The following is a 13337-nucleotide window of genomic DNA, read 5'->3' as shown; positions in this document are numbered from 1 at the left end:
CCTTGGATGCTCTTCTCTTCCCATGCCCTGGTGGAGCCCAGCTTTGCAGCCCTCTGGTCTCTGCTGCCTGCTGGGTGTGGCCATCCCACCGTGGGCTCTGGATCACAAGTGGAATTCCTCGTTTACTTGAGCTTGGTGGCAGCAAGCCTCTTCAGCACAGATGCTGTTTGGGCAGTGCAGAGTGACAGAGGTGGTAAATCACATCACTGCTGTCTCCTTGTCCAGTAAGCACTCCCATAAATTCCTTAATTGTGTTTTTTGTACAGGGAATTACAGACAAACTGTAATTTTGACACAGAGCACCTGTCTCTGCCGCTGGGCTCAGGCTTTGGGCCACCTCCAGCCAGTGTTTGGCTCTTTCCAGCGGCACCACGCTGTGTTCAGGAGCCAAACAAGAATATTTGTTCCTGCATCATCACTTTCAAAGGTATTCCCATCACTCCATTGGATATTTTCCTCCATTTATCGCCCATTGGAGGGCTTTGGGGCTTTAAGGTAAAGTTCTCAGAGCTACAAGTTCCTGCTGTGTCTCTCCTGGCTCATGGCCATTCCTGCTTCCTTGGCTGGTGTGAAGCCACCTCCAGGTTTTAACTATTAATATCTGTATTTGTTTCTGATGTTTTGTCCTGTTCCTGGGGAAATCCCAGCCCTCCAAACACCAGGGGAAGCTGCCTTTATAGTCCAGGCAGTGCTTTTGCTTGGCCCATGGGACCTGGCCCTGGCAGATCCACCACCTTATAGAGCCCCACTCCCATGCTCAGCTCATCAGCTTTCCATGGAATAAACCCTGGATTTCTGAAACCATCACAGCTCAGTTTTGCCCCTCTGGGGGTGAGGAGTGGGGAGCACTGGAATCCTCCTTTCCTGCTGCTGCCTGGTAAGATCCTTCCTCTGCAAACAGTGAGTTGGGGTGCACGTGTGGGAAATTTGGCTTTTGCAGACCCTGGAGGGATGAATTCTTTGGGATGCTGCAGGATACCTTACCAGGGTGGGCGAGTGCCACGCGGAGAGAGCCCAAGGCCGTGTCCAAAGCCTGGAGCGAAGCCAATCTGCACACGGAGTTCATGGGAGAGAGGCTGGAAAAGCTAATTACGCCGGGGGGGTAATTGCACCCTCTGCCAGAAAGCGGAAGAGCCGCTCCCGGGGTCGGCGGTGTCGGATCGGGGAGGCTGCGGGCGGTCAGGGAGAGGGAGCTGGGAATCGAGGGGAGCGGGGAAGGTTTGGGGTTAGAGGTTGGCTTCACACAAAGGAGCGAGCGGCTGGAAGCCGGTTCGACGCCGAGAGCCAATCGCTGCTGCGGCCCCGCGATAAAAGGGCTCGGAGCCGGCGCTGGGAGCGCAGGAAGCGGCTCCGGTGCACGGCCGTGGCCTCTGCGGCGGGACACGGGCACCCAGAGCCCCGGCAGCGGGCACGGAGCTGCCCTGCGGACCCTCCTGCTCGGCGGTGAGCCGCGGCTCGGGGGCGGGAGGCGCGGGCAGACAATGACGGTCCCGCAGTGTGGGCAGCGAGGGCTTCGTCCCTGCCGGGGATCTCCGGCGGCGAGAGCTGGGGGCAGCCAGAGAGAGCGGCGGGGAGGGACAGAGGCAGGCGGCCCGGGAGAACGGGACGGAGAGGAGGGAGGAATGCAAAGGGAGAGCCCCGGGAAGCGGCACCGCTGGTCAGGAGCCGCCCCGCAGACGGGGGCTCCTCGCCAGCCCCGGAGCGGAGCCCTCCGCACGCACCGGGAACTTCTCGGCTTCGGGAGGAGGCTCGGCCGAGGTGGTCGCGGGAGGCAGATTTGGGGGGGTCGGAAGGGGGGCTCGTGTGGGCCGGGGGCAGGCGGGGCAGGGCGGCGCTGCCGGGGCTGGGGAGCGGGGCTGGGGAACGGGGGCGAGCACCCCGTGCCCGTGTGAGCCCCGGCCGGGGGCTGGTGCCCGGCGGGGCGAGGAGGCCTCTGCTGGCTGGATCTGCCCCGGGGGGTGCGTATTTGGGAGCGTATTTCGGGGCTCACGCTCCCCGTTTGGGCTGTAATTCCCTCTTTGTTGTGTGCTGCAGTACATGCCGGAGGGGGGCTGGACAGATCCATTTTATTAAGCTGATCAGAAAGAGCAGAGATGGAAGAAAAACCTGTTAGATCCCGACTCCCTTATCCCCCTTCGTTAATGCCTGCCAATTCCCGATGGTGTGTCTCCTACCGCCTCATCCAGCCTGGATTTAAGCCTTTCCAGCGATCGGTCTTTTCATCGCTTCCCTGGGGAGGCTGTTGCATGACTGTGAGATTTAATAACAACACAAATGCCCTGAGCTCTGACATAACCCTTACCAGCCAGGGATCTCCCAGGGCTTCACAAAGGAGGGCAGCTCTGTTTTCATCGAGGGGAGGGGGAGAAAAGGGAACAGAAAAAATGAAATTATTTACCCACTGCCACCCAAAATTAGCAGCAGACTTAGCAATCAAGCCCAGGTCTCCTGAGTCCCAGTCTAGTGCTGTAACTACTGTATTTTGAGCCAGCCTGATCTGTCTAATCCCCTTGGATCACTTCAAACAAGCTAAGATACCTTGTAGATCATATTTATGATCAATTTTCTGCTGATTTTTTTTCATGTTGTGGATATCAGGTTTGAAAAAAACCTGATAATCCAGCCCTGAAAATTGGGCTTTGTCCACCAAAGATGTCGTGTGAGGGCTCTCACAGGGAAGACATCTGGTGCCTCAGCTGAGCTGTTGTGTGTTTAAGGCCAGGAGTAGCACATCTGCAGCATTATTAATGTAGATTACAAAATAATTGCAGGGCAGTCGACCAAGCTTAGTCTGAAACAGCCCCAGTGTTAATGTCCTTTTTAAATGGGAGCCCTGCAAGAAGTGAATTCCCATTTCCAAGGTGAGGGTCTGTCAGAACCAGCCTCCTGGGCTTTGCAAAGTGTCTGGATGCATCTTCATTCTTATACAGCTCAAAATCAGGTTCCTGACCCTTTCTGGTCAGCAAAAATCCCATGAGACTTTTCATTAGGAAAGGGAATTCCTCTCCAGGTTTCCTTCAGTGGCTGACTCCTGTGAGTCTTCAACTACCTCCCTGGTCCTGGAGGGTGATGGAGTTTTTCTTTTCCTTTTCTCCCACCCTCAGCTCTTGCAGGGTCTTGCCAGGCAGCTGCCATGTGCCCCCAAGACGTGTCTGCTTTTCTCTTCCCAGTTAAGTCATTTTTATCTGCCATCTGGGATGGTGCAGTGCTTACCTCACTCTTAGCAAAAGCCCTGGGATGGAAAACATTAAATCTGGACAAAGGGATTATTGCAATATCAATGTTAAGCACACTTTAGACACATTTCCCACTCCTCTGGTGTGCCCATAACCCTCTCCATATGGCCAGCTTGGGGTTTTCAGTGACAAGGTGCCTCAGCATCCTCTGATGGGCCTCTCCAAGGGATTGCTTTTCCCAGCACACATTGCTCCACTGGAATCTTGTGGATTTCAGAGAACCAGATCCTGTGCTGGGCTCTATGGCACCTTGGATCCTAAAAGGGAGGATAGAAGTGAAGGCTGAAAATAGCCAGGGCAGCTCAAAAAGACTGATCTTTGGAGAGATTTAACTACCAATATGATTTTGGTGGTGTTTCTTGCTTACACATTCTGCATTTGGACAGCAAACAGCAGCTTTTGTAGGGCTTGTGTGGAGGCAGGGACCATGGAAAGGGGTTGTTCTGTGTTTTGGAGTGCCTGGACCTGTACTCACTCCTGCTGCTGCTACATCTGCGTCTGCAGGTGGTGAAACAGCAAAAGCTTTTTGTGGGGTCTGTCGAGGCTCAAGAGATGGGCTCATCCCATGGCATCAGATAATCCTTCAGGTTGGAAAAGTCCTCTAAGATCATAGCATCAAACCATTCCCCCAGCACTGCCAAGGCCACCACTAAACCATGTCCCCAAGTGCCACATCCCCACGACTTTTAAACCCCTCCAGGGGTGGGGACTCCACCATAGGAAATGCCAGTCCAAAGTCTGGTGAGTAACAGGTGATATTCCACAAGAGGAAATCAGCCAAGGTAACACTGACAGGTTGTGTTAGAGGAAGAAGGAGATTACAGGCAATTACAGGTCCATTACCTGGAGTACCAGGAAAGGTTGGTTTCTAGAACAGGCTCTGGAAGAGTAATCAAAGTCTTGGTGTTGGGAAGCAGAATAAAATGCTGGGTGGTTTTAACACAGATCACATCACGTTGGCTCAGTGTCTTCCTTGGATTTGATAAATGACTTCTGAAACAACAGAGCCTCGTGATGCAGTGCCCCAAGGAAATGATTATTTTAGGTGGAGACAGGAAAAAGCACAGGGAAAAGAGAGCAAAATGGAAGGAGGACACTTGGATTCTTCCACAAGGAGGGATGTAAGGACACATCAGGCCAGAGGTTTTCAGGGGTGCTGGAGTTTTGTTTCAGAATACCAAGGTCTGAGATCTCCCAGGTGTGGAGCTGCCAGACCAGCTCACCTGTTTGCATTGGGCCACCACGGTGGCTGTGGCAACAGAGAATCCACCATATGAGAACAGGTTAAAAGGAATCTGCTTCTCCTGCTAGAAAAAAACTGATCAGGAATGTGGTTGCTCTTCATGAATCCCACTGAGAGGCAAATATATGGGAGAAGAACTAATGTCTCGTGGTAAATGGATATACATTTGTGTAGGAAACCAGGAGGTGATGTTTCCAGGTGGAGCATGGTCTATGGAAGAGATTAGGGAAGAGCTGGCAAGGGGAGGGAAGGACCATGAGCTGCTGTTTGCCTGTTGTGCTTGTTTGCCCCAGGTTTATGTTGCACCTCGGTGGTGCCGTTCTGCAGAGCTTCCAGGGTTTCTCCCGGTGAAGCGCTTTTGTCTAATGTCCAGCCTGAACCTCTCAACCTGCCATTTTCTTCTGGCACTACTGAGAATTTGTCTCTGCTTGGAAAAGTCTCTTCTCATCCTCCCAGCAGGATTTCTGCTCTGCTTCTCTGCTCTATCTGAGCTGCCAGTAAGACAAGAGATTCCAGGGAGCAGAGATCCCCTTCAGATCATGATTTTAAATGGATGCCATTAAACACAGCCACAATCCCAGGACTGGGCAGCCTCAGTTACTGCTTCTGGAACGCAGATGAATCCCAGGACCATCCTTCTGGTCCATGGGCCCCCTCACTGAGAGGAAGGGGCAGGGACTGGGACCAGCCCAGTCCCCCAGGCCCTGGTGCTTCCAGGGCTGTGCACCTCCTCCTCAGGGGAGGCAGGGATGAAGGTGGGAGAGGGGAGTGGGTGGGCAGGGGCTTCCCTCGGGCTCCCCCTCGCTCCTGCGGGTCTCCCATTGTTGCTCTGACAAAGGCAGCCCTGTTCCTCCCCACAACTGTTCCTTGTCAGCATCCCTCAGCATTTCGGCTGCAGATTTCCTGCCCACTGGCAGCCTTTCAAGAGGCAGAACGTGGATGGAAAGGGGATTAGTGGAGCAGTGGTGGAAGGTGGCTCCCGGCTGTGGGGTGCAGGCAGGGTCAGGTCCACTCCCCAGGAATCTGATGGGCAGGGCAGGAGTGTCCCCAGAAGTGTCCGGATGCTCCTCCCTGGAGCCCTCCCCACTGTGCCAAGCCAGCAGGGACCTGCCCTGGGTCCCCAGTACCAGTGAGGTCAAGTGGTTGGCTCAGAGCCATACAAGAGCCAAGACCTGAAGGGATTCCATGCCTAAAGTGGGAGCTGTGGCCCCTGGGTTCAATCCATCATCCCTTTCCTGGCACTGCTGTGCCTGGTTCTGGACTGGCCTGTTTGATGCTGGTTTTGCAGCACACTGTTTCATGGTGTGGGTCAACTGTGAGACCCCAAGACTGCAGAAACTGAGCCTTGGGAGCTGGGTGATTCCCAGGCTCAGGAGACATGCTCTTCCAGCTCCTGTTCACCTCCTCCCTGCACTGGCCAGCTGAGAGGGATTGATGGCCATGGAGCTGGAGGGTCGGCACTGTCCTGTGTGTGGGTTTCACTGATCCTGCACAGGATCTCGGGGATATCCATCCCCACAGCCATCAGCTCAGCCCATGATCTCCTGGGGGAAAGGCCTGACAGCCTCTCTGAGGTGTCTCCCCTGCTTGTGCCTCGCCATGTTCTGGGGACACTCCATGTCCTCTGAGGACGGAGGAGGAAGGGGGCCCAGATCCCCCACGCTGTGCTTTGCCTTTGGGAAAACCTCCTGCAATGGAGCAGTGATCCCTGCTGTAAACAAACCTTTCCCAGGGCTGCTAATGGGAACCATATGGCAGAGAGGGGCCTCTCACCCTCCCAGTCACGCTCCTTTCCTGCTTCCCTGTGCCGGAAGCCCACCGGCTTTCGGGGAGCCCCGCGGCCAGCGCCGGGCTGGGGCCTGCTGGGAACGGGCTGGATCAGCACTGGGGGAGCCCTGGTGGCCCCTATGGAGAGGGGAAGGGGGAAAGGCTCCCTGCATCCGTCCTGGCTGCGGGAAACGTGATCCTTCAGAGGCAGGGGATTGGGAATTGCCTTGAGGGGCCACCCCAGATGTTCCCTCTCCCTCCATCTGCCCCAGGGTCAGGCAGGGCAGTGAGAGGGGATGCGGGAGGCTGTTAGGGAAAAGGTCTGTGACCAAGCAACGTTGCCTTCCTCCCCTCAAACTGCTTAGAGCCCTCAGTCACTACGAAGGGCAGGATGAAGAGAGGCTGGAAGGCAAAGGGGTTCTCACCTTGTCCTGAGCCAAACACCTGAAACTGCTGGCACGACCAGGACAGGAGAGTCCTCCCTCCTGCTCTTCCCAGGCTGTGTAAGTGGCTAACGGCTTTAGGGAGCAGAGGTTTGGAACAGTCGGATGCAGCAGTGATGGTGTCAGTCTCCCTGTGGGGCATGGCCTCGCCTTTCTGGCTTTGTCACTGGTGCCCACTGCACCCCTCAAAGCCAGCGAGCCCCGAGGCTGCCCGAGCCCTTGTGAAGCCTTTGTAACATCAGTGTGGCAGCGTGTCCTTAGGCACTGCCCGTGTCACTGCATTCCTCCTCTCTTGGAGTGTTGGCTGCCCTGGGCTCCAGTCCCAACCTGTGCTTCTGGGAAGAGCGATGACAGCAGCTGAGAGCCCCCAAGAAACCCTCCTGCAGTTTCTCACTTGTTCTGGTTCCCTTATCGCCTCAGCACACCCTTCCCCTTTGAGATTTCTGCTCTTGCCTCCTGCCCTTCAGCAGGAAGGAGGTTCAGCAGCTCCTGCTCCTGTGCCTGAAGGGCGGCTGCACCGAGGGGGCTCTTGCCCGAAACAGCGGCTGGGAGAGCGTGGGCACGGGGCTGCCAGAGGGTATGTGCATGGTGGGCAGAGGGATGTGGAGAGGAAGGGGCTGGATGGAAAACATCCAGCCATGGGGTGGGATCAGTGGGCTGGAATTGAAGGGAAGGGGGTTTGGGGGCATGAGAAGCAAAGAAACAAATAGTAGGTGGAAGTAATCATGTGCTTATCAGAGAACCCCTGAATGGTTTGGGTTGAAGGGACCTTAAAGATCATCTCGTTCCAACTCCCTGCCATGGGCAGGGACACCTTCCACTATCCCAGGTTATGGGGGAGGGCAAGAGAGGGGTGATGGAAAAACGGAGGGAAAGAAGGTGGCTGGAGTAGGGGAGGAAGATGAGCTGTGAGGGAAGGGAAGCTGGGGGAGGACAAGCGTTTGTAGCAGGCTGGGGTGAAGGTGAAAAGCAGGTGAAAAGGGGGAGGGTTGTGTATCTGCGTTAGAGGCATGTGTGGGGTGGGGACACCCAAGTTTTCTGGGCCCCTCGTGTTCCCTGCAGGGTCTGTGCTGGGCTGTAGGACCCAACAGACCCCAGAGACACGAAGAGAAGGTCTTGTCCCAGGGAATGGGGGGCAGGGAGGGGCTGTGGCATTGGGCTCTGGCCCCCAGCAGATGCTGAGTTCGGCAGCAGCTGCCTGCAAGTGAGCTCGGAGAGCAGGAAATAACAACCCAACCGCAGAGAGACGGGAAATGATTTTGGTAGAACAGGGGGCTGGGGCTCAGCTGAGGCTGTGAAATGTTTGCAACCAGGGTTGTGCAGCCCCAGGGCTCACCCACCGGTGCCCAGGGCCTGGGGCAGAAGTCTTTCAATTCTGAAAGCAGCCACGAATTTTGGGCGCTTTGCTGGGTGTGATGCAAGCCTGGTGTCAGCTGCTGGGGGTTGGCAGCCAAAGAGGCCCCCAAAACCCAGGACATGTTTGCAAATGTCCCTGTGAGATGGGCACTGAGGAGATGCCCCTGCCCCAAGCCCTCCACCCTGACACATTTCTGCCCTGGGGCCTCTACCCCAGTCCTCAGGCAGCAGGAAGGTTTTTGGGGTGACAATATGAGGCCAAGGGGGTTCACTGGGACAGGAAAGCAGCCCCAGGCAGAGGGGGATGCTGGTTTTCCAGCCCCCAGCTCATCCCCATCATTACAGAGCCACCCCTTCACCCTCCTTTTTGCTGCTCTGCTCCTCCCTTGGCAGCATTCACTCAACCCCACAGTTCCGTCCTGTGTATTCAAACCAGGGCTCATCTTTCACGGGTGTTCTGAAGGTAAAGTGCGGTGGGGAAAACCCCTGGAGGAGCTGTCAGTGCCTTTTTAGCTCTTTTTTACCAAAAGGGGTGATTTGCAATGTGGGTGGTTTTTCCCCTGTGCTGGTCCCAGCCCTGTCAGCCTCATCCTCCCGGGCACTCAGCACATCACACCGGGCCACAGCTCACGGGGCTCAGCCTGAGGGAGACGTGGGCTCCTCGAGAAGACAAAGTCCCCATCACTTGCTCTGCTGAGCTGTGATCGGTGAGAGTTTTCTGGGCTAAAATTAGACTAAAATCACAGTCCTTCCTCCAGCAACACCAGTCCTTTAGTGGCTGCATTACTGAAACGCGGGGTGCTGATTTTGCTGCCTTGGCTTGGGGTCAGCCTTGCTGCCAGTGGCGTGACCATGTGCCAGCAGGTGCTTCCATGCGTGGCTTTGGAGTAGAAACCATCACATCACCTCCCGGGTACTCAGAGCCCCAAACTCTCCAGCTGCTGTCACAGTATTCCAGACCTGCACCTCCTGACCATCAGTCCAGTTTCGTGTCCCTCAATCTCTCGGCTCCCTTGGGAAGCCCCCAGGCCAGAGAGGCTGATCTGACCCTGCGGAGGAAGCTTTGAGCTCCTGCAGAGCTGCTGGGCTTGGGTGATGAAACCAGCCCTACTCCTGATGACATTTCCTTTCCAGGTGTTGCAAGACGTTTGTCTTAGACATCTCTGCAGAAATATCGACCCACGGACTTCAAGCTCAGGATTAAACAGACGGAGAAGGGAAAGGAACCATGTTCCAGGCCACGGGAGCCGCCAGCCCACCCCCAGCTCATGTACGTGGCATCCTGTGGTTTGTATGGGAATTTCAGCTGGGTTTTGGTTCTCAGGGAGGGAGGGTTGTGTACAGAAGCTGTGTTCCCGACCTGACATTTTGGGGTGATCAAAGGCACAGTCACTGCTACTCAAACAACGGGACTGGGGACAGGAATGTTCCAGCAGAAGGTGCTGTTTGCTGAGCACACTGAACGCCAGCTCAGGCTCTGGCCCATGCAGAGCTCTCATCCCGCGCTGTCTTGAGTTGCGTCTGTTTGTTTGTGTTTCCATGGCTTTCCGTGATCACAATTGAGAGCTTTCGAGCTGCTTAGGACTGGAGTGATTGGAGATGGAAAAACATAAAGGCTCAGGAACATCTCCTGCTGGGACAGGATACGGCCCTTCCCCGAGGGAAGATCTATCAGATATGGAATAGATCGTGGCCTGATCGGGGCCAGGAGGCTGCCGAGAAGTGACGAGCAGCCCTGGATTGCCGTAGCCTTGGGAACGGACGCAATCCCAGCTCCAGAGAGGCAGCATTTTCCTTAGCTCTGGTCAGCTGAGCCTGGAAACAGCATATTAAATCCTAACCCCAGGAGAGCACCTGCAGTTGTTCCACCAGTGCCAAGGGATGCAACTGGTTTTACACGGCTGGAGCCTCCTCACTGCCCATGTCCCCCTGTTGACTTTGGCTCCTGCTCACAGCCTCATGGGAGTGAGAGGAAAATCACGTCCCTGACCTCAGTCAGTGAGAGCAGCTGGGAAACGTCTGAGGAGGCAGCTCGGCAAGGGGAGAGTTTCCTGTGCGCCTCTTAGGCAAACTGTTTCCAAAAATACAGAGGAGAAACGATGGGGAAGGACAAGGCAGAAGGAGCAGAGGGTGGGGGATCAGCCTGGGGCAGAGAGGGGCAGTGCTGGGCAGGCAGGGCCAAACTGCAGCCAGAGGAAGGACAAGGACAGCAGGGTGACATCCTGGGGTGACATCCTGGGGTGACGTCCTGGGGTGACACTGCCCCAGCCTTGGGAACAAGGAGTGAGGAAGATGAGCCAGCCCTGACTGGTCACCTTGCTGGAGTGCGATTGCCCCTTGGATCCCAACTTTGGGAAGGAGGGAGCATTTCTGCCAGTGCCAAGGAGGGTGAAACTCTTTGGGGTGGCTGCCGGGGATGCAGCAGGTGCTTGTGCAGGTGCCCTGGGGAGGGTGCAGGATGTGGAGCAGGTCAGGGAGGACCAGGTTTTTGCCAGGGGCTTGTGCCAAGCTCTCATTTGGATTTCTCCTTCCCTTTTTAGGAGGCCAAGAACAGCTCAGGAGGCAGCACAGTGCAGCGCTCCAAGGTACCTTTGGTTTTTCCACATCATCCCAGAATGGCCTGGGTTGGAAGGGACCTTAAATCTCATCCAGTCCCACCCCCTGCCATGGGCAGGGACACCTTCCACTGTCCCAGGATGCTCCAAGCCCCGTGGAACCTGGCCTTGGACACTTCCAGGGATGGGGCAGCCACAGCTTCTCTGGGCAGCCTGTGCCAGGGCCTCATTGTTCTGATTCATGGCAAGGGTGGAAGGGCCAAAAGCCCAAGGGCCAAGCTCCAATCCAGCCCAGCATCAGTGGAGTGGCCCAGGGAGGGGGAGGGAGATGGGGCTGCTTCCTGCTCCCCAGTGCTCCAGTGAATGGCGGGCAGGGAAGAGGGCAGTGCAGGGATCCGGGGTGTCCCAAACGCCTTCCTCATTCTCTGTCTCCCTTTGCTCTACCCTTGACCAGTCCTTCAGCCTGAAGGCACAGGTGAAGGAGATGTGCACTGCCTGCCAGAAAACCGTGTATCCCATGGAGCGGCTGGTGGCCGACAAATTTGTCTTCCACAACTCCTGCTTCTGCTGCAAGCACTGCCACACCAAGCTCAGGTGAGCCAGGCTGGAGGCTGTGGTGGGACAGGTGTCACTGCAGCTCTGCCAAGACCCTCCCACACAGAGCACCCAGCCCCTATCACAGCCCCTCGCTTGGCCAGTAGCCAGAGCCCCCCAGCCCACCCATCACAGCAACACAAAGGTTTATCTCCACACCTGGGCCCAAGTCTTAGCTAAATCCCACCTGCTATGGAAGGAGAGATGTTTCCCCCTGGGAGCAGCCTCAGGGGAACAGGGAGCTGAGCCAGAACCTCCTACTAGAGGACACAGAGCTGAGGCTGAGCTCCCCGGGGACCTCCCCATCTCTAATTACAGCAGCCCCCAACAGCCTCTGCTGGTGGGAGGGGGCTGCTGGCCCTAAGGGTCCCCTCCTGCATGTTCCCTCCTCTGCTGTCCCGATGCCCCCAGGCCCCCCACACTTCCCCCAGGCTGCAGCGAAGTCTCCATGCCCAGCTAACCCTGCCCTCCCTCCCCAGCCTGGGCAGCTACGCCGCGCTCCACGGGGAATTCTACTGCAAGCCCCACTTCCAGCAGCTCTTCAAGAGTAAAGGCAACTACGACGAAGGCTTTGGGCGCAAGCAGCACAAGGAGCTGTGGGTGCACAAGGAGGTGGAGAGCGGGACCAAGTCGGCGTGAGCGGGGCCAGCCCCCGCTCCTGGAGCCCAGCTGAGCCGGGCGCTAACTGAGCTGATGTAAAGCAGGACCTGTGGGAGGGGAGGGAAGGGGGGGTAGCCCACCCCTCTTTGGAGGGTGCTCAGAGGGGTCCTGCAGGCCGTAAGGACAGGGCAGAGGTGACCAGGGCGCAGCCCCCAGACCTGAAGCCCTCTCTCTGCAGGCCCCTCTCCCCAGTGAGATCAGAGCAGAAGCAATTGCCCCCCACGGGACCCCCAGCCCCGTTGATCCATTTCAGGCCTGTCACCACGGAAAAGGAGATGAGCTGGGGGCTTAACCAGCTTGTGAGTCACAGCAGAGCTCCCAGCTCCCGCCACACCAACCCTGCATTGCTGGGGCTCTGGAAAAGGAGGGTCCTTGGTTTACATCAGCTCAGTTCAGCTGGGATGGTTCAGCCTTAAGGATGTTGCCCTGCCACTGTTTAACAGTGTCTCTTTTTTATATTTGCCTTCGACTGGTACGTTCTGCGCCGGAGCCTCGCGGCAGCTTCGCGCGTGACACATGCGCTCCTTTATTTTTGTAATACAAGGTTTCCGAGCCTTCCCTGTCTTGTCCTGTGTTCCCAGGGGCCTGGGGAGGTGGGAGCAGTGGTCAGCTCTTTCTCTTACTGCCCAGGTACTGTGGAAAGAGCCTCTGTCCATGCAGGATCAAGGAAGTATTCCTGGATACCTGTATGTAATGTTATGAGTGAGGCTGGGAGGGAAGGGGATGGAGGGAAGGGAAAGAGGCAGCCCAGCTCTCTTTGGAGAGTGCTCAGAGGGATCCTGCAGGCCATGAGGACTGGGCAGAGGTGACCAGGGTGCAGGCCCCTGACCAGAAGCCCCTCTGGGGCCCCCAATTTTTTCGGACCCGAACCAGGATTTCAAATTCCACATCAGTGTTGCCCTGCGAGCTGCACAGCCCAGCTGGAACCTTCCACCAGCTGCCGAATGGAGCCCAGACCACCCTCAAAGGGAATTCACTGGCCTGTGGATCCCCCAGGATTAAATCCACCCCTTTGCTCTGATACGTCTCACTCTCTCCCCTCCACATCAGTGGCCATCGTGCCCTGTCCCTGCCTCAGTGACTCTGCTGGGGCAGGATGGGCATCAGTGCTGGGCTGGCTGGTGCCACACAGGTCTGGCTTGGGTCCACCCCATATCCAATGCCCTGGTTTGGACAGCACAGTCCATACAAATTAATGATCCCAGCAAGCCCTGCCAGGCTGGAGAGACAAATGCAGGAAAACCAGGGAAAGTGGGTGAGTCTGGTTTTAATTATTACTCACCTCTTTCCTCCACACACACTTTGCACAGCTGTGCTCAGGAACCCCATGTCTTTCAAATTCTACAGGAACTGAGCTTTTCTGAGCCTCTACATAGAGCAACAGGCCGTGATAGCAACAGAAAGAGCCCCTGTTCCATCCCTGACTGATACCATCAGCTCTGCTGAGCACATCCTGTCTGGGAGAACCCAGACACAGCCATGG

The 13337-nt window shown here is 56.4% G+C and overlaps 1 protein-coding gene across 3 annotated transcripts; it reads left to right on the top strand.

Annotated features, from left to right (window-relative positions):
- The first annotated feature begins 772 nt into the window (after window positions 1-772).
- Window positions 773-12412, top strand: LIMD2 (LIM domain containing 2). 3 transcript variants are annotated; one of them, XM_032134117.1, is made up of 5 exons: window positions 773-877; window positions 9180-9315; window positions 10586-10630; window positions 11055-11194; window positions 11674-12412. In XM_032134117.1, exons 2-5 carry the CDS (start codon window positions 9274-9276, stop codon window positions 11831-11833), a joined length of 387 nt encoding a protein of 128 aa, XP_031990008.1. In that variant the 5' UTR covers window positions 773-877; window positions 9180-9273; the 3' UTR covers window positions 11834-12412. The 3 variants fall into 3 exon arrangements, with proteins under 3 accessions (XP_031990008.1, XP_031990007.1, XP_031990009.1); XM_032134116.1 differs by lacking the exon at window positions 773-877 and adding an exon at window positions 1184-1443; XM_032134118.1 differs by lacking the exon at window positions 773-877 and adding an exon at window positions 1469-1758.
- The last annotated feature ends 925 nt before the right edge of the window (window positions 12413-13337 follow it).

This window comes from Corvus moneduloides, chromosome 26 (assembly GCF_009650955.1).
Source record: "Corvus moneduloides isolate bCorMon1 chromosome 26, bCorMon1.pri, whole genome shotgun sequence".
Lineage (NCBI taxonomy): Eukaryota > Metazoa > Chordata > Aves > Passeriformes > Corvidae > Corvus > Corvus moneduloides.
Note: the sequence above shows the minus strand (reverse complement) of the source record. Positions and strands in the feature narration are given on the sequence as shown.

Excerpts from the sequence above, each read along its gene's own strand:
- LIMD2 (XM_032134117.1), top strand. The coding sequence starts at position 9,274 with ATGTTCCAGGCCACGGGAGCCGCCAGCCCACCCCCAGCTCAT. Across the intron at positions 10,631-11,054 it reads GCACAGTGCAGCGCTCCAAG|TCCTTCAGCCTGAAGGCACA; the intron begins GTACCTTTGGTT and ends ACCCTTGACCAG. Across the intron at positions 11,195-11,673 it reads CACTGCCACACCAAGCTCAG|CCTGGGCAGCTACGCCGCGC; the intron begins GTGAGCCAGGCT and ends CTCCCTCCCCAG.